At 50.1% G+C, this 25,027-nt stretch overlaps 2 protein-coding genes across 2 annotated transcripts; both read right to left on the reverse strand.

The window, feature by feature from the left end:
- Positions 1-556: 556 nt before the first annotated feature.
- Calhm1 (calcium homeostasis modulator 1) lies at positions 557-3,303 on the reverse strand. Its single transcript, XM_032895530.1, has 2 exons — positions 2,752-3,303; positions 557-1,081 (listed from the first exon to the last, which is right to left on the reverse strand). The coding sequence occupies exons 1-2, from the start codon at positions 3,301-3,303 to the stop codon at positions 557-559; spliced, it is 1,077 nt and encodes a 358-aa protein (XP_032751421.1).
- Positions 3,304-13,827: 10,524 nt separating this feature from the next.
- Calhm3 (calcium homeostasis modulator 3) lies at positions 13,828-19,547 on the reverse strand. The gene is made up of 3 exons (XM_032895531.1): positions 19,261-19,547; positions 17,124-17,379; positions 13,828-14,326 (listed from the first exon to the last, which is right to left on the reverse strand). The coding sequence occupies exons 1-3, from the start codon at positions 19,545-19,547 to the stop codon at positions 13,835-13,837; spliced, it is 1,035 nt and encodes a 344-aa protein (XP_032751422.1). The 3' UTR covers positions 13,828-13,834.
- Positions 19,548-25,027: the final 5,480 nt, after the last annotated feature.

A 25,027-nucleotide genomic window follows, 5' to 3' on the forward strand; every position in this document is an offset into this window, starting at 1 on the left:
TAAACATGGAGTCTGTCTGACAGTTGTCTAATGGCCTCAGGACGCACAGCTTGGCCTCTCTCTTGTGGTCTTGTCATCCTATCATGGGTCGCTTAGGTGTGTCACACCAGTTGAAGCCCATTCCCTTTTATCCAGTGACCATGAGAGGGCTGGCTGCCCTCGCTTTCTTGAGCCTGAGCATATGAGAAGTCTTACAGAGCAAGAGGAAGTGGTGGGCGTGGGCTTTGGGAGCCTAAACCTCAGGAAGCCAGGGGTGGGAGGAACAGCATCGGGATGAGGCCTGGGAAGGGACTTGGGTACCAGCCATGCATCCTGCTCCCATAAGCTAGATGTGAACACTGAGACCGCAGAAGATAAAGCACAGGATGGCATTGCTTCAAGGCCACCCAGGGCAGCTAAGCAAGTAAGGTCCTTCAGCTCTGAATTTCCTCTTTTCACGCCAGCCGGTGAACGCCTGGACTTGTGGCTATGCCTCGGAATTAATGTTCTGCCTGCTTTGAAGGGCAAAAGGCTATGGGTTCAGATTGCTCCTCCTGCCTCTGCAGCGAGCTCCAGCTCACACTTTGCTGAAGTAGGTGGCCACTTCCTTGCGTGGAGGCCGGGGCTCGCTCCCAGCCCAGCCATTGCTCATCAGTGGTGCCTCCTGGCCCAGCCTCAGGGGTGGTTTGCATTTGTGCCAGCTTGTGAGTAGCCTGTTCATGCTGCCTTGGTCAGTGATGCCTCGCAGCTTCTCCCTCTCTTCTTCTGTCCTGTCGGAGGGACTTTGGACGGCCTCTGTGGCTGTGGCTGTGGCTGTGGCTGTGGCTGTGGCTGTAGTTCTGGCCGAAGCTGGGGCCAGTACTCCGTGGGTATGACCCAGCTCCAGGTCATGGTTCATGGCTTCGAAGAACTGCTGGATGCATACCTTAGCAAAGGCTTTGGCGTGCTCCGTGCAAGTCTCATCGAAGAGCTTACGCTCAATGTCAATGTAGTGGGACCAGTACTTGCTCTTGAGAAAGGCAACCTGCGTGAAGCAGGGCCGCACAGAGCGCACTACAAATGCCAGTAATGTGGTCAGCAGCACGAAGGACCAGCCCAACGCCTGTGGGGAGAGGAGGATGTCAGCAGACCTACCTGTCCAGACCCTCCAAAGACATCCCCAACGGAAACCAGCCATGGGCCAAGCCATACCACCTCTTGGCCTCCATTCTCCCCATGTGTAAAGTAACCATATACTCTACCTCACAGGAATCAGATACTGGGAACATAGGAGGGGCAGCTTTGGCAGGGCATACAGTGGATGGGAGTTAATACTGCACCCCATAGTGAGGCTCTTCTCTACTTCGTCTTCCTGTGTCTGTTTCTCTACCTCCAGGGTGGGGCTACTAGCAATAGCACCTCCCACACAGGGATTTTATGAGAACTAAACGGGGCAATGGCTATAAGGCAGCTTGTATACAGCACTCTCTGTCAGACTCTGGTAATGGCACCATTCAGGGGCCATACTTCTTCCTACAGAAGTCTTTCCTGATCTCCCCAGGTCTACTGACCTTCTTCCTTCAACCCCTGGGCCTTTCCTTCAGCTTCTGGAGCTGACACCAGCACTTCTTCCATGGACTCTCAAGGAGTTCCAGAGGCACCCTGCACAGTCCTCAAACTCGAACAACTCACCACGGGGCACAGAGCAGGACTCCCCTCCCTGTCTGTGGGTCAGACCCTTTCTGCACAGAGGAGAGGGGGTGTGGGCGGGTGCGGTGTTAATGGTGCACAATGGCTGCTGTGGGGGTTGGTGGGAAAATCCAGAGCACATGACTCAGTCAGGGGCCTGCCTCCCAAGTTGCTCACTAAGCCGTTGTGGTTACAGAGGGCTTGGGTTGTTTCGTGTTCCGTGTGAGGCTGGAAATCTGATTTTTCCCTCGACAACTTTTGATTTCTAGAAAAAGTCAATTAATTCTAAAGTGAGTTCAGAATTTGGTTTCTACGAGTCACAAGGGACTTGTCTACAAGTCAGGCTCCCCGTGGGAAGCTGGGCGGGGACTTCCAGTTTATACAGTGTGCCAGTTTAAAGGTCAAGTGGAGTGACAGGTACTCCTGAGCCTGAGGCCTAGGATGATGGGACATGAGTCCCCAGATGAGGAGGTAAAGGGAGTGGCTTAGACACCCATGGTGGGAGATCCTCCAGGCTATCTGGTGGTGACAGAGGCCATGCAGACGTTTCTCAAGAAGGGTGTCAGGGGTCTGTGCTGGCCAGAGCAGGGTACGCCTGCTTCTCTGGTCCCACTGGAGTAGACACTGCCTCCTATCCAGTGTCTCCCGACACCACACAGTTCACTGCTCCAGAGCCCACAATGCCGGGATGTCTGGTCCTTTAAATCTCATCACGACCATCCATCTCCCTCGCCCATGTGCTCCCTCCCGGTGAAGACACCCAGACCCTCAGCTCCCACTCCTTCAGAGAGCAGGCACCAGCTGGGAGTATTTGCCAGGGAAATGTACCCAAATGGCTCAGCCACCCACCAGCCTCACTACCGCCTGGGCCTGGAGGAGGAGACGGATGCAAATCTCTCAGCCTCTCAGGTCTGAGCTCAGGATGGAGGAGGTGAACCATCCACGCTTTCCAGGTGACCCTGTTTGCCAGGAGACAAGGGCTCTGCTCTGAGGCTTAGCTGGGAATGCATGCTACCACCCACAGCCAGCTGAGGGGAAACCCCACTTTGAGAAGGGACCTTCCCACAGGGACCCCGGCCTGTGAAGAGACCCAGTCCCCCTCACCTGAGAGATGCAGCGCAAATAGCGCACGGCCACCTCTCGGGCCAGCAGCCAGTTCCCATCGTAGATTTCAGGGCAAGGTACACGAGCCAGCAGGCGAGCAAGTTCTGGAGCAGGCAGGCCCGGCACCAGGCTCCCATTGCCTAGCGTGGCCACCGGCACAGCTGTGCAGAAAGCACAGAGAAAACACTTGCCGTCCAATAGTGTGACCGCCACCCAGACCACAGGGGCGATGAGCGCTCGCTGGGCCATGGAACAGAACATGTAGCGTAGCACGGCAGGGTCCTTGGCCCGGCGCCCCGGGGGGCGTTTCCACTCTTCAGCTAGCATGGATATGTTGTTGTTCATGACCAGGCCAAGCAGGAAGAGCACCAGGGGAGGCGTCAGCAGTATGCCCATGCTGTAGACCACATTGTAGCCAGGCAAGCAGGGGCAGTTGAAGTCAAAGGCAGAGTACATCTGGGCACTGGCCAGCGCCATGATGCCGCAGATGCCGTTCATGAAGGACTCTTGGTTGGACTGCAAGAACTGGAAGATCATCCGAAACTTGTCCATTGTGTCCTGTGGGAATCCTCAGCCTCTTCAATTCTCACTATGGCCTCTCACACAGCTCCAGGAGGTCACCCTGCCCGCTGGACATCCACCTTGTGACTGGGCTCTCCTGGCTGGATCAGCGAAGCTCAGGATACTTTGATGAGGTCACTCTTTCAAGAGCCTTCTAAACAGGTGCTGGAGCAGAGGGCACAGCGTGACCAATCCTGTGGTACAGTCAGGACTGTGTCCCTCCTTCTGGCTCTCCCACCCCACCCCTTCTCTCCAGCTGCCTGCAGTCTAGAGAGCCACAGAGCTGCACCCGATGAGGACCAGTGTTCTTTGGATGTGGGACGGAGGAGGAGGCGCAGACAAGCTGGAATTTGAGAGGCCACTGGGCTCTGGGGAAGGATGTCTTCTCTGTGTACCCTTCTGTTTTCTCTCCAGGATGCAGCAGGGACCCCAGGGAGCAACTCCATCAGTTGAGCCCATGATCATAAGATGATATGGAAATGACGGTAGTGAGAGAGGCTGCACGGGCAGTGGCGATTGGCTGTTACTCAGAGTAGGAATGGCAGAGGGGCAGGTGTCACAATGTGACTGTGTTATATAGAGATATTGTTACAATGTGAGTAAAACAACCTGGACTGGGGGAAGTTTCTTTTTCTTTTTCTTTTCTTTTCTTTTTTTTTTTTTAAGATCACTGCCTCTTTTTTTTTTTTAAAAGATTTATTTATTTATTTCATGTATGTGAGTACACTGTTGCTGTCTTCAGATACACCAGAAGAGGGCATCAGATCCCATTACAGATGGTTGTGAGCCACCATGTGGTTGCTGGGAATTGAACTCAGGACCTCTGGAAGAGCAGTCAGTGCTCTTAACCACTGAGCCATCTCTCCAGCCCTCTTTTCTTTCTTTTTCTTTTTGGAGACAGAGTCTCCAACTCACTATGTAGCCAAGAAAGATCCGGAACTCCTGATCGTCTTGTCTGAGACCCCCAGATGCTAAGGTTTCGGGCTTACGGCATCACACTGGTATTAAAGTTGTATTGGACAGATTGCCTAAGCTAGAGTTTCAGCCTGTTTCGTGTTTGTGTCTCAGTGGATGTGTCTGTGGTTGTGAGTTTTGGGGAGCAAACTCTCACCAGGCTTCTTCTACCTCTCCTCCCAGGGCCCACAGGGGATGGGGTTTTCCTGCTCCCTTCTGTTGACCACAAGGGGAGGCTCCCTTTGATCCTGCAGTCTTCAGACAAGCGTAGATCCGACAGGATGGTTCCTTGTCTGGGGCAAGGAGAGGCTGAGGCAGAACATCAGAAAGAACATCGCCTTACGTTTCTGACTGTGGATGAGCTTGGGGCGGCTTCCGTCTGGGTACAGAAATGTACGTGTAACCACGGTAGTGGTTGTCTGACTGCATCTTTGGATGGTTTGCAAGAACCGTTGTGACCTCGGCTGACTTGTGTGCACCTTACACGCATTGTGTAACCCTCGTAGAATCCTGTGGGACGGGGTCTTTATCATTTTACAGAAGTCAGGCTTGAGGCTCAGAGAGAGTGATCTATTAGCCAAAGGCCACTCAGGTCATAGGTGGAGAAGTGGGATTTGAGCCCAGGCTCGCACTTGTGGGTGGGAGTAGAGGGTGAAGGGGAAAGTAAGGGGACATGTTTGTTTGTTCGTTTGTTTGTTTGTTTGTTTGTTTGTTTGTTTGACTTATCTCTTGGTTGGATCAATTTGTCTAGGGAGTGGAAAGGCTACTGTGTCACAAATAGGACATGGGGCTAGGTATCTCTGGGACAACTGGAGTCCCTAGGTTGGTAGCTCCTGGAAGACTATTGTTAGGGATTCCTCCAGAAGACAGTCCTCAGAAGGGAGTAGTGTGAGGGAGATCCAGCAAAAGAGGTGTCTGTCTGCCCCTGGATCTCCATTGCAGTGTTTATAGGCACAGGGAGCACAACTTCCAGGGTTGAATGGGGGTGGGGTGGCCCTGGATGTTTCATGAAAACAAAAAAGGTTTCTAGCACCATCTGGAATCTCTGTCTTGGGTACAGCTATTGGACACAGCTGCCTGTCTGTAACAACAGTGGGTCAAGAATTCTGGACTGGTTGAAAGGAACCTGTGGTAGCCATCTGCGCCTACAAGTTCTACCTGCACTGTTGCTTGAAAAGTCTAGATGTACCACATGTCACCATGTCACTCATGGGTCCTACACAGTGCGGTGAGGGCTGGTGGGGCAGCCTCTCTTCCTCCTTTAGCTGTCAGCCTCCTTTCACTCCTCAAACAGGACAACCCCTTCCCACCCCAGAGTCTGCTAGTGTTTTCCACCTTTCAGGAAAATGTCACCACTTCTTCCCAATAGACACTTCTGTTTGTCTTTAAAACTATCTATGTATCTATATATGTATATATGTATGTATGTATCTATCTACTATCTTATGTATCTATCTATGTATCTATGTATGTATGTATATAGCTATCTATGTATCCATCTATCTATTTTTATTGTATATGGGTACTTGTCTGCATGTGTGTTTGTGCATCACATGTATACTGGGTGCCCTCAGATCTCTTAAGATTGGGGCTACAGGTAGATGGTTGTGAGCTGCCATGTTGGTGCTGAGAATTGAACCGGGGTCCTCTGGAAGAACAAGCAGTGTCCTTAACTGAGGAGCAAGCTCTTCAGCCCCTCCAGTATATCTCTTATTTTTGTTTTGGTTTTTAAGACAGAGTTTCCTCTGTGTAGTCCTGGCTGTCCTGGAGCTCTCTCTGTAGACCAGGCTGGCCTCAAACTCACAGAGATCCGTGTATCTCAGCCTCCCAAATGCTAGGATTAAAAGCATGCATCACCATGCCTGGCTAAAATCCACTTTAATATTGTCCCCTCCCCTTTATTGTGTTTTATTAAAAAAAAAAAAAAAAAAAAAACAACGAACCAGGATATGTTTGGTAGAGATTCGGTATGGTGCGATGGGGGGAGGGGGAGGAGAGTGCTTCTGCAGGGCCCATGCTGAGGCATCTCATCCCCAGAGGTACCAGACATTTGATGGCTATAGTTTATTTAGGGCATGCAGAGTGGAGTTGAGGGGGGTAATAGAGAAAGAGAAAGGCAGAAGTGTGTGTGTGTGTGTGTGTGTGTGTGTGTGTGTGTGTGTGTGTGTGAGAGAGAGAGAGAGAGAGAGAGAGAGAGAGAGAGAGAGAAAGAGAGGAGAAGGGAAAGTGAAGTAGAAGTTGGCCATGATCACATGGAGAGAGGGGGAGGGGAATGGGGAGAGAAGGGAAGAGAGTAAGAGAGTTAGAGAGTTAGGAAGGACAAGCAGCCCCTTTTGTAGTGAGTCAGGCACACCTGGCTGTTGCTAGGTAACTGTGGGGCGGAGCCTAGAAGGAATGCTGACATCTATATTTTATATTTTTTTGAGACAAGGTATTACTGGCCTGGAACTCATCTGCTTGCCTCCTACGTGTGGGGTTGCAGGGGTGAGCCTCATACCAGGCTGATAACGATCTCTCTTTAGAAGGGTCTACTTGAATTCTCAGCTTAGCTCAGTGTCTCTCTGTGTCTCTGTTTTCATTTCTTTTTCTATGTCTCTGTGTGTCTGTATCTCTGTCTTAATCTGTACCCTTGCATGAGCATGCAGAGGCAGAGGTCAGAGCAGGATGCTACTGGGCTCCTTCCTTAGTCTCTCTCCTTATGCCTGGAGACAGATTCTCTTGCTGACCCAAAAGTCCACCTTCTGCGCTAGTCTGTCTGGCCAATGATCTCTCAGCGTCTGCCTGTCTCTGCCTTCCTTGGTTCCTGGCATGCATAACCAAGTGGTTCTTTTTTTTTTTTTTTTTTTTTTTTTTTTTCGGGGCTGGGGACCGAACCCCGGGCCTTGCGCTTCGTAGGGAAGCGCTCTACCCCTAAGCTAAATCCCCAGCCCCAACCAAGTGGTTCTTAGGTGCTGGGGATTTGAACTCAGGTCCTCAAGCTTGCCCAGCAAGTTTTCTGACCCCTTGAACGGTCCCCTCAGCCCCCTTATTTCAAACTTAGCTATGCTGAGAGGCTGTTCATTTAATATCTGGGGCTCAGGCTAAAGGTCTGCATTTGTTTTGTTTTCTATTCTTCTTTAAGGGTATTTTATTTTATGTGTATGAGAATTTTGTCTGTATCTTTATGTGCATCACATCAGTGCCTTGTGCTCTCAAGAGAGGACGTCAGCCCCCCTGGAACTGGAATTACAAACTATAAACAGTTGTGAGCTGTCATGTGGTTGCTGGGAACCAAACCCAGGTCCTCTGCAAGAGCAGCCAGTGCTCTAAACTGCTGAGCCATCCTTCCAGCCTCCGTGTTCACTATTCTGTACTATGCCTGGTACTTAATAATAGGTGATCAGTTAGTAGGTGCCCAGTGAATACCCGGATGTAGATCAAAGGGAAGGATGAATTTAAGGGAGGTGAGAACTCAGAAGACTTGCCTTGATGATGGTTCTAGGTTTCTCTTCCCAGTGAGGCTCTGTGAGAAGAGGAGGGCTCAGGGCTGGTGAGTGTGCAGAGTTCACTGCCCAGATAGCTGCTATTGGCAAGCAACCCAGTGTCACCTCTGTTCTGCCACTGCCTGTCACTCCAGGCCGTTGCCCACTGGCTTTCCCTAGACTTTCTGGGACAGAATCCCCAACCCCTACCCTTGCCTCTCCCAACAGAAATCATGAATCAAGGAAGGAGAGAGGTTGGCTGCAGCTGGATACACAGCAGAGAGACTTCCTTTTCTAAGAGCCTGTCTAAAGTGGAAGCGTTTCATGTGGTTAAGATCCCTCTGCTTCCCTGCGGTCCTCAGTTCCAGACTCCTTCCCCACACAGGCATGCGCATGGTCATCCCTGTATCAGGACCACAGACTGGAGCAGGATCGGAGCCTCTAGTCGTCCCTTATAGTTCTGGAAGAGGAGCTGCCTGGGGATCCACATGGATCCTACAGAATACCCCTTGGTTCCCCCTTACTTTGCTGGTCTCTCTCTGCATTCTCTGCTCCTTGGTTGTTCCTTTCTCTCTCTAGCTGACCCTCTTCACTTCACCTAGGTGGATCCCAGACTTCTATCTCCTGGGTCCAGCTAGTTGACCTCACCTCTAGCCACTTGCTTGCTCCTTCAGTCCCCTGTACATAGTACAGAGTATTAAATGATCCCTGGAGATTCCCACATTTTCCCCTCCTGGGAGTAGATGTGGGGGCTGCCGTGCCCAGGCTGCACAGGATGAAGACATGTACTGCAGAGCCAGTGCTTCTTAGAACATGTCTACCTGTCTCAGTTAGATGTCGTATCTCCCATGGGTATGGGACAGAGTCAGGGGGCTGCAATCCAGGACTGGTTGAGATTTGAGGAATGTGTCTAAGCCTCCAAGATAGCTATTCTCTCTCTCTCTCTCTCTCTCTCTCTCTCTCTCTCTCTCTCTCATTTTAAAGATTTATTTCTTTATCATATATGAATACACTGTCACTGTCCTCAGACACACCAGAAGAGGGCATCAAATCTCATTACAGGTGGTTGTGAGCCACCATGTGGTTGCTGGGATTTGAACTCAGGACCTTTGGAAGAGCAGTCAGTGCTCTTAACCACTGAGCCATCTCTCCAGCCCCAGCTATTCTCTTTTAAAGGAAGGGTCTTTAAGAGCCAAAGGAGACTGTGACCTGTGCCCCTCACTCTTAGTTGGGGTACACCTGTAGCTGGAGGCACCTCATGCTTGCAATGATGTGGGTAAAAGGTAGTGAAGGTTATGATGGCAGGGAGTCTGGGGGTGTGCAGCTGTCTTAGTTAGGGTTTTACTGCTGTGAACAGGCACCATGACCAAGGCAACTCTTATAAGGACAACATTATTTGGGGCTGGCATACAGGTTCAGAGGTTCAGTCCATTATCAACGTGGGAACATGGCAGCATCCAGGCAGGCTTTGTGCAGGAGATGCTTAAAGTTCTACATCTTCATCTGAAGGCTTCTAGTGAAAGACTTACTTGCAGGCTGTTAGGATGAAGATCTAAAAGCCCATGCCAACAAGTGACACACCAACTCCAACAAGACCACACCTTCTAACAGTGCTACTCCCTGGGCCAGGCATATACACACCATCACAGCAGCTATACCAACTGTGGCCTATAGAGGGCGCGGGACCTCTCATGGTGAAGCCAGAGGGTCTAGAGAAGGTGTTGTTGGGCTCAGGCGTCATCACTTGGCAAACTTCTCAGGCCCTGGTCAATGTCCTTTCCTTGTGCCAGGTTGCACGTGCACCCCTCCGTTTGGTTGTGACCTCACTCATTCTGTCCCTACCTCCCACTCTCACACTTCCACTCTGGCCCCCAGCTCTTCATAAGTATCTGCCTCACAAGCAAATGCGGCAGGCCCTTTGCCGACTCCATGCTTGTGTCTTTTCTGTTTCCTCTTCATTTTGCTTTCCAAATGTCAAAAACTGTCCCATCCTTTAAGACCCAGTCACATGGGGTTGGGGATTTAGCTCAGTGGTAGAGCGCTTGCCTAGGAAGCGCAAGGCCCTGGGTTCGGTCCCAGCTCCGGAAAAAAAGAACCAAAAAAAAAGCCGCCGCCACCACCACCACCAAAGTTTCTGGGTACATGGCCTGCCTCTATTATGCTGTTTGCTTTAAATTCTCAACATTATTATTATTTTTTTTACCTCTGTCCCTTTAAACGGTGATCTTGATGTCACCTTGGAAGCGTCTCTTCCATATTTCCTGTAACAGTGGTGTATGCAGGAGGTGTCCTATAAATGCTCGGTGTAGGAGTGACGTTTACAGTTAGTAGCTTTTTTTTTTTTTTTTTTTTTTTTTTTGGAGCTGGGGACCAACCCAGGGCCTTGCGCCCCTAGGTAAGCGCCTACCACTGAGCTAAATCCCCAACCCCAGTTAGTAGCTTTTTAACAGCCCCGTGCTGCTGCTGCAGAGAGAGCCCAGGGAGGCCATCTCCCAGCCTCCTTCCCCAGGGTAGGCGCTCACCCACGGAGGCTGGCCCATCAAACTCTCTCCCCACTCTCTGCCACTGTTGCCGCTAATCATTTGCCTAAATCATGTCCTGTGCCCCATGCTACTGCAGACATTTGCATGGCTTGACCACAGTCGGAAGTTGGGGGGCGGAAGCTGAGCTGCAGCGATTTTCTGGTTTCACCAGGTCCCTTAGCAAGAACCCAGGATGTAGAAACGGCTTAATGGAGGGATCCAGGTTCCAGGAGGGTCATCCAGGGGCATCTACACTGCCCAGCGCCCAGAGGAAGCAGAGGAGACCGTAGTAAATCCAACTTTGCATCTGGGCACAAATGAGTCACGAGGGTCAGAGGAACCCCACAGGCTTGATCTTTCCTGGTCTCTTCCTGTTTGCACTGCTGGAGACTAAGTGACTTTTCTAGCAGATCCAAGCGCGGTGTTTCTCAGGCTTTGTCCCCAAGTTAGACCCCGCCTGGTTCTGGAGACAGCCTTACCAAGCTGGGGGTGCAGCTAGGACTATCAGGGGAGGCTGCTGATAGGGATTCAGGCAGCGGGCAGCAGAGATGGTGGTAGAAAAGCCGGAGAGGCAACCCTGCCAGTTAGAGGGCAGAGGGCTGGCTTAAAAGAGCCCAGACCAGGTTTAGCTTTGGCCAGCTACAAACAGAACTGCTGGTACTCCACAGGAACAACAAGCTTTTTTTTTTTTTTTTTTTTTTTTTTCCGGAGCTGGGGACCGAACCCAGGGCCTTGCGCTTGCTAGGCAAGCGCTCTACCACTGAGCTAAATCCCCAGCCCCCCGTACAAGCTATTTTTAAAGCAATTTCTTTCTTATTTATTTTAAAGAAACTTTGAAACAGTTATTCACTGTGTGTTGAGAGAGTTGGGTGTACCTGCCTAGGGTGTGTGTGCAAGTCAGTGGACAACTTACAAGAGTAGCTTCTCTGCTCTCACATGGGTCCTGGGGACCAAAATCAGGTCTTGTAGGGTTGTCAACTGGTGCCTTTACTCCAAAGAGCTATCTCACCAGTGCTATCTGTTTATTTTTAAGACACGGTCTTATGTAGCCCAGGCTGGTCTTGAATTCATTTTGTATCCGAGGATGACCTCAAACATCTGATGCTCCTGCTTCTACATCCTGAGTGCTATATAAAAGCGTGTACACCATGTCCAGTCTATACAATGACCCTCAGTCATGCTGGGCAAGCATTCCACCGGTTGAGCTGTATCTCCAATCTGGAAGACACAAACTATCTGGAGTGACCATTAAGAGTTAGTACGTGGGCTGGAGAGATGGCTCAGTGGTTAAGAGCACTGACTGCGGGGTTGGGGATTTAGCTTACTCAGTGGTAGAGCGCTTGCCTAGCAACTGCAAGGCCCTGGGTTCAGTCCCCAGCTCCGGGGGGGGGGGGAAGAGCACTGACTGCTTTTCCAGAGGTCATGAGTTCAAATCCCAGCAACCACATGGTGGCTCACAGCCATCTGTAATGAGATCTGATGCCCTCTTCTGGTGTGTCTGGAGACAGCTATAGTGTACTTACAGATAATAAATAAATACATCTTTAAAAAAAAAAAAAAAGAGTCAGTACCTAAGGCTTTCATGAGGAATTTACCAAGCAGAGCTTGCTAGAACCTACTCTGAGAACCGAGGTAGAAGCAAGCAAGAAACCCAACAAGGGTATTGAAGGACAATAAAAAGGTCTAGAGAGTAAGCTGGTGTCACAGCTCAGAACAGAACCCACAGCCAGGTATCCATCCTGGCATTCGATGCCAGCCCCCATGCTGGCGACCGTGGGCAATGTCAACACCCTTTTGGTTTAGTTTTCTTTTCAAACAGTGACATAATAATGTAGCTTAGGTGACAAAGGGCTTGCTTAGTGTGTGCTTTCGTTCCATCCCCAGCACTTTATAAACTAGGCACAGCTGGGGCACCTCTGCAATTCCAGAACTCAGGAAGTGCAGGCAGGGAGGTCAGAAGCTCAAGGTCATCTTCAGCTAGATAGAAAGTTGGAGGCCAGCTAAGTTTCATGGGACCATATTTCTTTCTCCTTCTCTCTCTCTCTCTCTCTGTGTGTATGAGAGAGAGAGAGAGACAGACAGAGACAGAGACAGAGAGAGAGAGAGACAGAGAGAGACAGAGACTGAGAGAGAGATAGAGAGAGACAGAGAGAGACAGAGACTGAGAGAGAGACAGAGAGAGACAGAGACTGAGAGAGAGACAGAGACAGACAGATTCCCTAGGGTGTGCTGACACATTTGTAACCCCAGGCAGGGCTCACAAAGGCAAACCAGAAGGATCACTAAGGTAGCGAAGGCTAATGGGGTGGGACTAGAGAGATGGCTCAGTGGTTGAGTCCACACTGTTCTTGCAAAGTACACAAGCTCTGCTCCCAGCACCCACGTCAAGCAGCTCATGACCGCCTGTAAGTCCAGCTCCAGGGGATCCAACGCCTCTGGTTTCTGTGGCCAGGCGTGTGCTCATGCTCACCGCCTCCCTGTACACATAGGATAAAGTAAATCCTAAAAAAGGAGAAAGGGGTTGGGGATTTAGCTCAGTGGTAGAGCGCTTGCCTAGGAAGCACAAGGCCCTGGGTTCGGTCCCCAGCTCCGAAAAAAAAGAACCAAAAAAAAAAAAATAAAAACAAAAATTAAAGAAAAAAAAAAAAAAAAAAAAAGGAGAAAGGGTGGTGGATGGCTCAGCAGGTAACAGCACTTGTTTGCCAAGCCTGATGTCCTGAGTTCGATCTCTGAGACAGACATGGTAGATGGAGAGAGCTGACTCCTACAAGTTGTCCTCTGAGCTCTACACATACACCAAGGTGCATGTGCATGCAAGCACACACACACACACACACACACACACACACACACATCACATAAATAAATAAAAATACATAAGATGTAATTTAAATTTAAAGCGACGGTGCCAATAATCATGCCTTCACTGGACTACAGCAGGACTGAATGAACAGATATCAGGCGCGTGACACTATTACGGTGATTTTTGTGTTTTTAAATTTGGAGTCAATGTCTCTGACCCAGATCCACAACAGATTTATTCAGACTGTGGCTACTCAAAGTTTGGTCCACTGACCAGAGGAACCAGCATTGTGTGGGAGCTTGTTAAGACAGGAAATCCTGGAAACTGGGGAGTGGTGGTTCATACCTGTAATCCTAACACTAAGGGAGCCTGAGGCAGGAGGCTAGCCATGCATCCCAGGCCTGGAGTTCAAGGTCATCTTCAGCTAGATAGCTGTAGTGTGCCTCTTCCTCAAAAGAGATGGGGTGGGATGAGGAGAGAAAGAAAGGACAAGGGAGAAAGGGAGGAAAGGAGAGGGGAAGGAAGGGAGGAAGAAAGGAGGGAGGAAGAAGGGACGGAAGGAAAGGATAGACTCAGGGACTCAGTCTGAATGTGCTGGATAAGACTCTGAACTTCATCAGGGCCCAGAAGGAACGGTGTCCACAGAGGAGGATATACCCAGAAACTAGGTAAATACTGGGCTATCTGGGAAGGAGGCCAGCAAGGGAGGCTGGCTTCCGGACCTGTGCCAACATGGGAATTTGGCACGGGAAAACTGCTGCTGTTGGAGCCTTGTAAGATCCCTATACATCAAGCTGGTGGCACAGCTTGGTGCCTGGAGCAGCTATAGGGGCACGATGATTGAGGCCAGGCTCCCAGAGCCTTGGGGACGCTGCGAGGTCAAGCGGTGGCTTGCTGGAGTACCAGGTACTTAGGAGGTGATCCACTTGCTCTCGGCTGGAGATTGCACGCAGGTGGGCCTTCCCGCATTCACTATCCGGCTCCTCAGGGGGCTTCGGGGGTTCCTGTGACGCTAGGATCCCACTAGCTGGGTCCCGATGTAAGCCCAGAGCGCGTAGCTCGCTCTGCATGCTTGCGAAGAAGTGCAGCACGCAGCGGTGTGCGAAGTCCCGCGCATGCTCACAGCATGTCTCATCAAAGAGCTTCTGTTCCAGGTCCATATAGTTGCTCCAGTATCTGCGCTGTAGGAAGACGGTCTGGTTGAAGCAGGGCCTCAGACAGCGGGCTAGGAAGGCCACCACTATCACCAGCAAGGTTATACTCCAGCCGATGGCCTGAAAGATGAGAAGGCTTTAGGAGATGTGGTAGGACTCCGGTGCTGGTGCTGTACACCGTGTGTGCGCCAAGACTCCTCCCTTTGTTTCTCACCATCCTTTGTCAGATCCAGTCACCATCCTGCCGCCCACCCTCCAGAAGGCGTTGAGCCAGGAGTACCAAACGGAAATGTATGCTAGCCAGGCCGAGGATTAGAACTGCCCAGCCTTTGAGCTAGTCAAGACATATTAAAATTAACTGTCGTGTGTGTGTGTGTGTGTGTGTGTGTGTGTGTGTGTGTTTGTGTGGTGTGTGTGTGTATATGTGTCTGTGTGTGTGTGTCTGTGTGTGTGTGTGTGTCTGTGGTGTGTGTGGGTGTGTGTTTGTGTGTGTGTTTGTGTGTGTGTGTGTGTGTTTGTGTGGTGTGTGTGTGTGTGTGTGTGTGGGTGTGTGTGTGTGGTGTAGTGTGTGTGTGTGTGTGTGTGTGTGTGTGTGTGTATGTGTGTGTGTGTGTGTGTTGTGTGTGTGTGTGTGTGTGTGTGTGTGTGTGTGTGTGTGTGTGTGTGTGTGTGTGTGTGTGTGTGTGTGTGTGTGTGTTTGTGTGGTGTGTGTGTGTATATGTGTCTGTGTGTATATGTGTCTGTGTGTGTGTGTGTTTGTGTCTGTGGTGTGTGTGTGTCTGTGGTGTGTGTGAGTGTGTGTGTGTGTGTGTTTGTGTGGTATGTGTGTGTTTGTGTGTGTGTATATGTGTCTGTGGGGTGTGTGTGTGTGTGTTTTTGTGTGTGTGTGTGTGTGTGTGTCTGTGTGTATATGTGTCTGTGTGTGTGTGTGTGTCTGTGGTGTGTGTGTGTGTGTGTGTTTGTGTGTTTGTGTGTGTGTATTTGTGTGGTGTGTGTGTGTTTGTGTGGGGTGTGTGTGTGTGTGTGTGTGTGTGTGTGTGTGTATGGTGTGGTGTGTCTTTCATTTGCAAATCCAGATAGCTCCTGACTGGGTATGCATGTGTGCAACCCACAGGGAACCCAATCTCTTAGCTAAACTCACCGTAACATCCACATTCTTCTTCCTTTTGCGTATGGCCCCCTCACCTACACACCAACCATTTTCTCTCCTTACTCACCCTTGTTTACATTTCTCCTCCCTTGCAATAATGCTATATTTTGTGAGTTATTAAGCTGGGTGTAGGGACAAATGGGAAGTGTTAGACCAACCGTGAGGGAAACTAGAAGCCGTTCTCTAATGCTGGAGCCCACACCTGCCCAACTCTCCTCCTGTCTGTCTCCCAAAGATGCAGGTTTCCCCCAGGCCCACAAACATAAAAACCCTTGTCACTTGTAGGCGAGATTCCCACCACATACAGTTGTCCTTTTCAGTCATGCCCAGGCTCCTCACCAAACACGTTGAGTGTAGTGTTTCCCTGAGCCCTGTGATCCCGTCATGCCTAAGTATAGGGCTCTGTGGAGTCCTGGAGATGTTCCATGTATAATGTTCTGTGATGGACACAGGCTGGCATGGGCGGTGGTGGTGGTGTGGAATGGGGAGCCTGACTGGAGGTAGGGCCGTGGCTGTCCCAGTACAGTAGAAGGGATGCCCAGTGAGAATCCAAGCATCTGGTGAGGCTCTTTGTAAGGATGTAGTTAGAGAGACCGATGCTGGGTATCCAGAGCTCGCCTTGCCTGTCACTAGTTATGTGACTTTGGCCTTGCAAACTAAAACTCTTGGAGCCTCGTTAACTCACCTGAAACATGGGGTGTTAAGAACTGCCTCCGTCTCAGAGAGTTGGTCTGAGAACTAAACAAACGGAGGCCCAGAGAGTGCCTAACACAGCACCCAGTGTGGAGGTACTCAGTGAATGGCAATTATGTGATTTTCAAGACCGTACGTGTCTGGGGTGGGAGGCAGGTGCTACAGGACATTACCAGGTCACTCTTCTACCACCCAGCTCTGGGGACTTTCAGGCAGGCGGGCATCACAGACCTGTTCTGGGTAAGTCGGTGTTAATGGCCCAGGGCTCACCTCTCATGGATAGTGGTTCCAACCCCTCTACACTTCCTGCTCTTGGTTATGGCTCCGAAAGTGAGGAGCATGGTCGGGAAGTCACATGGGCCCAGCTCAGCACCAACTCCAAAGTCACATAAGATACCTGCCTCAGTCAAGGTTCCTACTGCTGTGATGAATGAAACACCATGACCAAAGCGATGTGGGAGGAAAGGGTTCATTCGGCTTATATTTCTGCACTGTGGTCCTTCCCTGAAGGAAGTCAGGACAGGAACTCAAACAGGGCAGGAACCTGGAGGCAGGAGCTGATGCAGAGGCCATGGAGGGATGCTGCTTACTGGCTTGTTCCTCATGGCATGCTCAGCCTGCTTTCTTATAGAACTCAGGACTGCCAGTCCAGAGTTGGCCCCACACAGAGGGGTCTGTGCCTTCTCACATCTATTGTTAATTAAGAAAATGCCTGACAGGGGCTGGGGAGATGACTCATTGGTTAAGAGCACTGGGTGCTCTTCCAGAGGTCCTGAGTTCAGTTCCCAGCAACCACATGGTGGCTCAAGACCATCTATAATGGGATCTGATGCCCTCTTCTGGCATGCAGGTGTACATGCAGGCAGAGTATTCACATACATTTAAAAAAATCTTTAAAAAAAAGGAAGAAAGAAAAAAGAAAATGACTGACAGGCTTGTTTACAACCCCATTTTTATGAAGGTATTTTCTTGACTCTCCTCTCAGATGGCTCTAGCTTCTGTCAAACTGACACAGAAGTAGGCCGGCCGTACAGTATCTATGAGGCACCAAGGGCCGGGCAGGACCTCACTTACCTGTGACAGGCACCGGAGGTACCGAGACACAGCCTTGCGAGCTGGGCTGGTTTTAACCAGCTCATCTTCCTTGCAGGGCACCTTGGCTAGGAAGAGCTGCACCTGGCTGGGGGTCATATTAGCAAAGTCCAGAAACTTCTCAGGGTCAACGGAGTTGCTGAAGGCACACACAAAACACTTCCCATCAAGGAGGGCCAGTAAGATCCAGACCAGAGGTGCTGCTAGAGCTCGCTGCAGCACAGAGGAACACATGTACCTGAGAGCGAAGAAAGGAGGCGTCAAGGGGCAACCTGTGTGCAGCTACACTCAGGGAGAACTGCATTGGCCGTGTGGCCAACTCCTCCTGTGGGAGCTTGGCTAGGATTTCTACACACGCACACACAGACACACACAGACACACACACACACAGACACACACACACAGGCACACACACAGACACACAGACACACAGGCACACACACACAGACACATAGACACACACACATAGGCACACACACAGGCACACACACACACAGACACACACACTCATAGAGAGAGGAGAGAGAGAGAGAGAGAGAGAGACAGACAGACAGACAGACAGACAGACAAACTGTCACAGGAAGACAGACATTCACAGGAAGACAGACACACAGATACACACAGAGACATGCATGGGCATACACAGAACACATACACAGAGAGACAGACACATGCACAGACGCACACAGACACACAGAGACATACACACACACAGGCATACACACACATAAATAACACACACACACTCACAGAGAGAGAAGACAGACACATAGACAAACACACACACACACAGAGTAGCACAGGCACACACAGAACACACAGAGACAGACACATACACAGACACACATAGACACACACAGACATATACACAGATACACATAGAGAGAGATACACAGACACACACAGAGAAGATAGACACACAGATGAACAGACACACAGATACACATAGAGACACACACACAGATATGCATAGAGACACACACAGGCACACACAGACACACATAGACACACATACACACAGACATATACACAGACACACATAGAGAGAGACACACAGAACACACACAGAGAAGATAGACACAGAGACAGACAAACAGATGAAAACACACACAGATACACATAGAGACACACACGAGCACACACAGACACACATAGACACACATATACACAGACATATACACAGACACACACAGAGAGAGAGACATAGACACACACATACAGACACACATGTACACACACACACACACACACACACACACACACACACACACACGGCCTTACACGTCCCAGTTTGACCTTGAACTCTCTGTGTGGTAGATGAGGATGACCTTTAGCTTCTGATCCCCTGCTTCCTCTTCCTGACTTCTGGGATTGCAGGCGTGTGCTGACCCAGCTGGAGAATGCAGTGCTGGGGTCCAACCCTGGCCATCATGCATTCTAGCCAAGCACTTCACCAACTGATCTGCGTCCTCAGAGCTTGGCCGAGGTTCCCAATGTTTGCGTATCAAAGTTGCCTCACACCGGAAAGCAGGGACTGAGGAGCAGACCCAGGGCTGAGGAAATGAATCTAGAGATGCCTTATGTGCAGAGCACTCAGCAGAGTGGCCCTTGGCCCCAGGTAGGTAAGTAATGCCAGTCGATTTTGTGCCACACCCCGAGGACAGAGGGCTACAACAGGTAAGGTGCTTGTCTCTGGATGCTTCCAAGAAAGGAAATAAAAGGTTACCTCCTGCTACATGCAATAAACAGACAAACAAACACCTACTGTGCACTCAATGGGACTGGCATGGCCTGGGTAATTCTTGGGAATTCTGAGTCATCAGTAGTGTGACCACGGAAAGGTGAAAACTGATAGGAGCAAAAAAATGTATTTTCAGGACCAGTAAGATGGGTCAGCAGGTAGGGCTACTTGCTAAGGTTGATGACCTGAGTTCAGTCCCAGAGCCCCTATTGTGGAAGGGACAACTCCTGAAACTTGTCCTCTGACCTCTGCACACACAGAAACGTGTTTCTGGATGGGAACTGGAAACCGAGCAGAACATCTCCATCTGGGGCGGAGAAAAGCACACCCGATAGTGTCAACTGCCCTGGGTAGCAGAGGGATATGTGAGACCCTACCTGATGATGCCCAGGTCCTTCCTCCGACGCCCTGCTGGCCGGCGCCACTCCTCCACCATCAACACAGACTGTCTATTGACCAAGAGACCACAGAGGAAGAGGGCCAGAGGGGGTGTGAGCAGCAGGCCCAGGCCATAGAGGGCATTGTAGCGCTCTAGGCAGGGACAGTTGAAGTCGAGGGAGGAGTACATCTTGACGGTGACAGCAGCCAGCAGGAGGCAGATGCCGTTCATCACCGACTCCGAGCTGGACTGGAAGTGTTGGAAGAGCATTCGGAACCTGTCCATGATGATAGCGGTGTGGACACAGCCGTGGGTGAGACACTGAGGGCTGGCTCACCCAGGGACAGGCCTGGGGTTCACAGGATCCTCCAACCCAGCCTCTCAGGTGTGATGGAGACTGAAAGTGGAGGCGGGCTTTCTCTAAAGGCGCCTCTCGCCAGGTGCTTGCCACTCCCTCCTCTGTGGGGTGTGCCGCTCTACCACCAGCCAGCCAGAAGCATCTCTAGGCAAATGGTCCCTATGTTCCCTTGACTCCCTCTGCAGCCCGTCTCAAGGTTTGTATACTCGGGTAGACAGTAGATGAGGCTCCCTGGGGACAGGCAAATTCTGGGTGTGGTGACATGGAACATAGATGGAGCAAAATTGTATTTTCTGCTGGGGCCAAAACCTGACAGCAAAGCACCGGGAGATTTCCTGTGTGGTTTTGGGCTGTGTGGAAGGTGGAGGAGTGTCTACTCCTACCCAGAGGCCTCCTAGAAGAGGAGATGCTGAGGAAGAGCATGAAGTCTCATCTCATTGTTTGCTTTCAGAAGGGCTGGCGGGCAAAGGCCCTTCCAGCAGAGGGTACTGCGTAAGCAAAGACAAGACATATCACAGGGTTTTCTAGTTTGAATTCTGTTGCTGTGATAAACCCACTGACCAATAGCATTGTGGGGAAGGGCAGGGTTTTCTTGGTTCACAGAGGTGTACGTTGGGTTAACTATCTCATACTTCCCAGGACCGTTTGCCTAGGGGATGGTGCCACCCACGGTGGACTGTGCTCTCTTACAGCAATTATCGAAACAATCTCCCACAGATGTGCTCGCAGGCCCATCTGAACAGGACAGTTCCTCAACTGAGACTCCATTCTCAAGTCCAGATGGCTTGACAGGGTTAGCTCCTCCCCCATTTTATTCTGCTGCTGAGGAGACCGAGTGATCCAGGACTGCCTAACACTTCTTCCACCAGCAGTGTCCTGCTCGAGTGTGACCATGCCTGTCCCAGCCACCGTGGTGACCTGTGGAGCCTTACCTGCCACCCAGCCCTTGCAATGTCTGACTCACCTTTGCCTATTGATGGCCTTTGCTAGATGTGGGGGTGGATCTCCCAACCAGGCAAAGACACCCAGCAGCAGGACCCGGGCTGCACTGTGCTTCTGTTAGCATCCGTGTTACTGCTAAGCACAGAGTAAGAGAAAGTAAAGTTTGTTCTCACGACACCGCGGCTCTGGTCCCCTTGAGCTCATCTCCAGCTTTGCTCTTCCTGAAGCCTGACTGGTACTCACCTTCCTCTGAGCGGGTCCCACTTCACGTTCTCTCCATCTCTGCCTCCCTCCCTTTATCTGTTACTTATTCTTTTCTTCCATCTCCCCAACTCTACCGTTCTGTGTTGGATGTGCCTCTGTCTGATCTTTGTGCCTCTTCTCTCCTCCTCTTCCTCCTCCTCTTTCTTCTCTGTCTCTGTTTCTCTCTTTCTCTCTGTCGTCTCTGTCTTTGTCAATCTCTGTCTCTCTATCTTTGTCTCTGTCAATCTCTGTCTCTGTCTCTCTGTCTCTGTCCCTTTGTCTTTCTCTGTCTCTCCTCTCTGTCTCTCTATGTGTCTCTCTCTGTGTCTCTGTCTCTCTTTCTCTGTCTCTGTCTTTGTCAATCTCTGTCTCTCTGTCTCTGTCCCTTTGTCTTTCTCTGTGTCTCTGTGTCTCTGTGTCTCTCTCTGTGTCTCTGTGTCTGTGTCTGTGTCTGTGTCTGTGTCTGTGTCTGTCTCTGTGTCTGTCTGTCTGTCTGTCTGTCTGTCTGTCTCTCTCTCTCTCTCTCTCTGGGCTAATACCTCCTGTTGCTCCCTCCCAGCATCCTGGACACCCTGCCCTGTTGTGTGAGGGGATCACGCAGATCTGCAAAACGGAATCTTGAGGTCGTTTTAGCCTGAAGTTTAAGACAGACCGTCCCAAATGTGCCTTGTAAATTTGATAACTGTTCATACATTAACCAACAAAACGTGGGCCTCATGTCTGAATGATTGCTTTAAAAATGTGGACGGGTGTTGAGCCCGCATGTGTGCAGAGGCCAGAAGAGGGTTCCGAGCTTCTGAAACGGGATGCATAGCCGTTAGCTGCTGTGTGGGTGCTGAGAACCAAACCCGAGTCCTCCACAAGAACAGTGAGTGCTCTTAGCTCCGAGCCATCATCTCTCCACACCTCAGTTTTGGTTTTCCGAGGCTGGGTCTCACTGGTAGCCCAGGATGGCCCGCAATCCGTACAAGTCCCTGTTCCTTCACCTCTTGAGTGCTGGGAACTCAGGCACAGGCGTGCACCACCGTGCCTGGCTGTGATTATTTTGCACAAGATGCTCTTGCCCCTCCGAGACAGAATTCCCTTTTGGGGAAAAGGGCCATGTGGAGCCTTGGAAGGCAGCAAGAATAACATCGAACAAAGGGCTGGTACTTGGGGCCAGACCAGAGGAACTGTCTTCTAAGTAACCCAGGGCAACATCTGCCACACCCAAAGAACTGACACACATACACATGCACAGAAATATGCACCCACATAAAATAAAAAAATTAATTCATGCTATGTCATGCATGTGGAAACGACAGGACATCTTTGGGCAGCTGGTTCTCGCCTTCCACTGAGGGTTCTGGGGGCTGAACTCAAGTTGTCAGCCTTACAGAGCAAACATCTTTACCAACTGGCCCAACACATACCACGTTTTCCAAAGTAACCTCAGAAAGCCTGGGCGTCCGGCTTGAGATCGCAGCCTGGTGGGACAGAGTTAGGGGAAAGGATGGGATCTTCCCATGCCTTTAACCTTAGTTAACTATTTGGCTGTGGTCAGAATGTCCTGGCTCACAATCTGGGTGTCAGGAAGAGGAGAGAACTGGCTGGAGGGTAATGAGGCCCCTTGTGCGTTCTAGTCTGCAGGGTGGGGTGGCCTTAGGGCCCCTAGCCTCTTTCTAGCCTGGGAACTCTCTAGCAAAGAGTGAGCGGCACTCCAGGAGGACAGTTTGGGAACAGCTGGGTCAAGGTCTGTCTTGGACTAAGGTGAAGCAATCCCAGGTTAGCCGAGGTGCTGGGACCCCATAGTGTGTGGCAGGCCATATGGCTATGGCCACATGTATTTACCAGGAAATATTTCAGCAAAGAAGAAGGCAAGAAGTATTGCCCACCACCAGTTAAGGAGACAATAATGTCTGGGGCTAAGAGGATGGCTATAAACTTAAAAACAAAACAAAACAACACCAAACAAAACAACAGTTTCAAGCCTGGGGGGTGGTGCACACCGTTAAGCCCAGCACATGTGCTACACAGATGTACATACAGGCAAAATACAAGCATTTTGAAGATATCTAAAAGAATAAGATTTTATGCGTGTGTGGTGCGTGTGTGTGTGTGTGTGTGTGTGTGTGTGTGTGTGTGTGTGTGTAAGCCAATTGAGGGCTCCAGATTCCTTTGAGCTAGATTGCAGGTGATTTCGAGCCACCCGACATTTGAGGATAGAAGCCAAACTCTAGCCCTCAGAAAGAACAGGAAGATCTCTTTACTCAGCCATCTCTCCAGCTCCCAAGGGAGAGCCTTAGAGTCCACCTTTTCTTTCTAATGATGACTAGGAAAAAATGTTCTTTTAAATACTTGTGAGGACGTGTTAATTTGCAATGGGAAGATGCTTGGAGACTATCTCACGGGATCCGACCTTTGTTCTTTTCTTAAATTAGAATCTTGTAGATGTATTCTTGGGGTTCTAGATAATTAATTAATAATTAACAATTAATTAATTGTAATTGTAAAATTATATAACATTATAAATTAAATTAGTTCATTTATAAATAGCCTTGGCTGTCCTGGAACTCACTCTGCAGACTGGGCTGACCTCAGACTCACAGACATCTGCCTGCCTCTGCCTCCCAACTGCTGGGATTAAAGTAGTGTGCCACCACTGCCCCGGTGATTTTTTTTGAAGAGCTAGAGAGATGGCTCAGTGGTTAAGAACACATACTGCTCTTACAGAGGACCCAGGTTTGCTACCTAGAACCCACATTGGGCAGCTCACAATCTCCTGTAATTCCAGATCCAGCATCTTCCCTGGGCACTGTGGGCAATGTGCTCACATGTGCACACCCCCCTCCATATATAAATCCCCTGTGTGTGTGTGGTGTCAGTTACAAATGAAAAATGAATGTACAAGACTTGGTATTTCTGAGACAAGTCAGCTTCACCGTTCATGGAGCCTGTACTCTTATTTATGTATTTATCTATTCGATTTTTGAGACAAGGTCTCATGACGAAACAGACTGACCTGGAACACACTGTCCTTTTGCCTCAACCTCCTGAGTGCTGGGATTGTAGGCACTTACCGCCCGCCAGGCCTGCGGTTTGCCCGGTAGGAACGCTGCCTCTGTCTGATCCAGGTGTGGTGGCAAAGCCCTGTACTCCTTGGGAAGGAGATGCTTGGGAAGAAGATGAAACAGAATCGATATGACTTTGAGATTGGTCTGGTCTGCACAGCCAGTTCAGCCAGTTCCAGACTCTACATTTCGAGACTTTGTCTCAACCAAAAACTAAACCAAAACCGAAACAAAACCAACTCAGCATATGTGTGTATGTATTCAGAAATCGGTGGTGGTTGTGTCACTGCTCAGTGTGGGATGACGGCACTCTCCCGAGGTTTCCCTGTAACCGTTTTTCTTTCAAAGGGAAGGCATTGAATGAGTGTCCCACTTCTCTCTCAGGACTGGAAGGCTACTGATTCCAGCAGAGGAGCAGGGCTGTCTGTGCCTCTGAGTAACCTGATTCTCTGCTACCTCTGGGACAGAGGCTATATAGAGCCATGTGGTGCCAAGAGCTAGAGGATGACAATGAAAGGGGACTACCTAGCCAGTAGCACAGGGCCAGCTGGCTGACCAGCTGGGAACAACTTGAACTAAATCCCTATCACACTCTTTTTTAAAGGGTTCCACTCTGTAGTCCAGGCCAACCCAAACCCCATGTAACTAAATTCCATGTCTCAAAATCCTAAACATACAATTATAATGCTAACACTAGACAAGAAGCTGCAGGCAAATGACCTAGCCATCAGGGACAGAGCCTTTGTGAGCCGGACACAGTGCTTGGGCTCTGTGGAGAGAGACAAAGAAGACATCATGCAAACTAGAAACTTGTGCCTGGGTGTAGCTTGTCTTTTGCTACTTTTGGGTTTTTTTTTCTTTCTTCCACTCCTTTCCATCCTTTCAACCCCATAACACTACATAAGAGAGAAAAAGGAATGGAAGGAAAGGAAAGAGATCCTTGAATAAAGTCAGGGATTGGAAAAGAGGTGACAACATTATTGTTAGACTACTTCCTGCTTATTAGGAACATCGAGTTCCTTGGGTCAAGTTTTATCTTCAGGCTATCTAATATCTTCTTCTTCTTCTTCTTCTTCTTCTTCTTCTTCTTCTTCTTCTTCTTCTTCTTCTTCTTCTTCTCCTTCTCCTTCTCCTTCTCCTTCTCCTTCTCCTTCTCCTTCTCCTTCTCCTCC

The sequence above is a fragment of the Rattus rattus genome, chromosome 2 (assembly GCF_011064425.1).
Source record: "Rattus rattus isolate New Zealand chromosome 2, Rrattus_CSIRO_v1, whole genome shotgun sequence".
NCBI classification, from domain to species: Eukaryota; Metazoa; Chordata; class Mammalia; order Rodentia; family Muridae; genus Rattus; species Rattus rattus.

Bases quoted from the DNA above. Each gene is read 5' to 3' on its own strand.
- Calhm1 (XM_032895530.1), bottom strand. From the start codon at position 3,303: ATGGACAAGTTTCGGATGATCTTCCAGTTCTTGCAGTCCAACCAAGAG. The intron at 1,082-2,751 runs GTGAGGGGGACT...CTCTCCCCACAG, and splicing joins ATTTGCGCTGCATCTCTCAG to GCGTTGGGCTGGTCCTTCGT.
- Calhm3 (XM_032895531.1), bottom strand. From the start codon at position 19,547: ATGGACAGGTTCCGAATGCTCTTCCAACACTTCCAGTCCAGCTCGGAG. The intron at 17,380-19,260 runs GTAGGGTCTCAC...CTTCGCTCTCAG, and splicing joins AAGGACCTGGGCATCATCAG to GTACATGTGTTCCTCTGTGC. The intron at 14,327-17,123 runs GTAAGTGAGGTC...CTCATCTTTCAG, and splicing joins ACCTCCGGTGCCTGTCACAG to GCCATCGGCTGGAGTATAAC.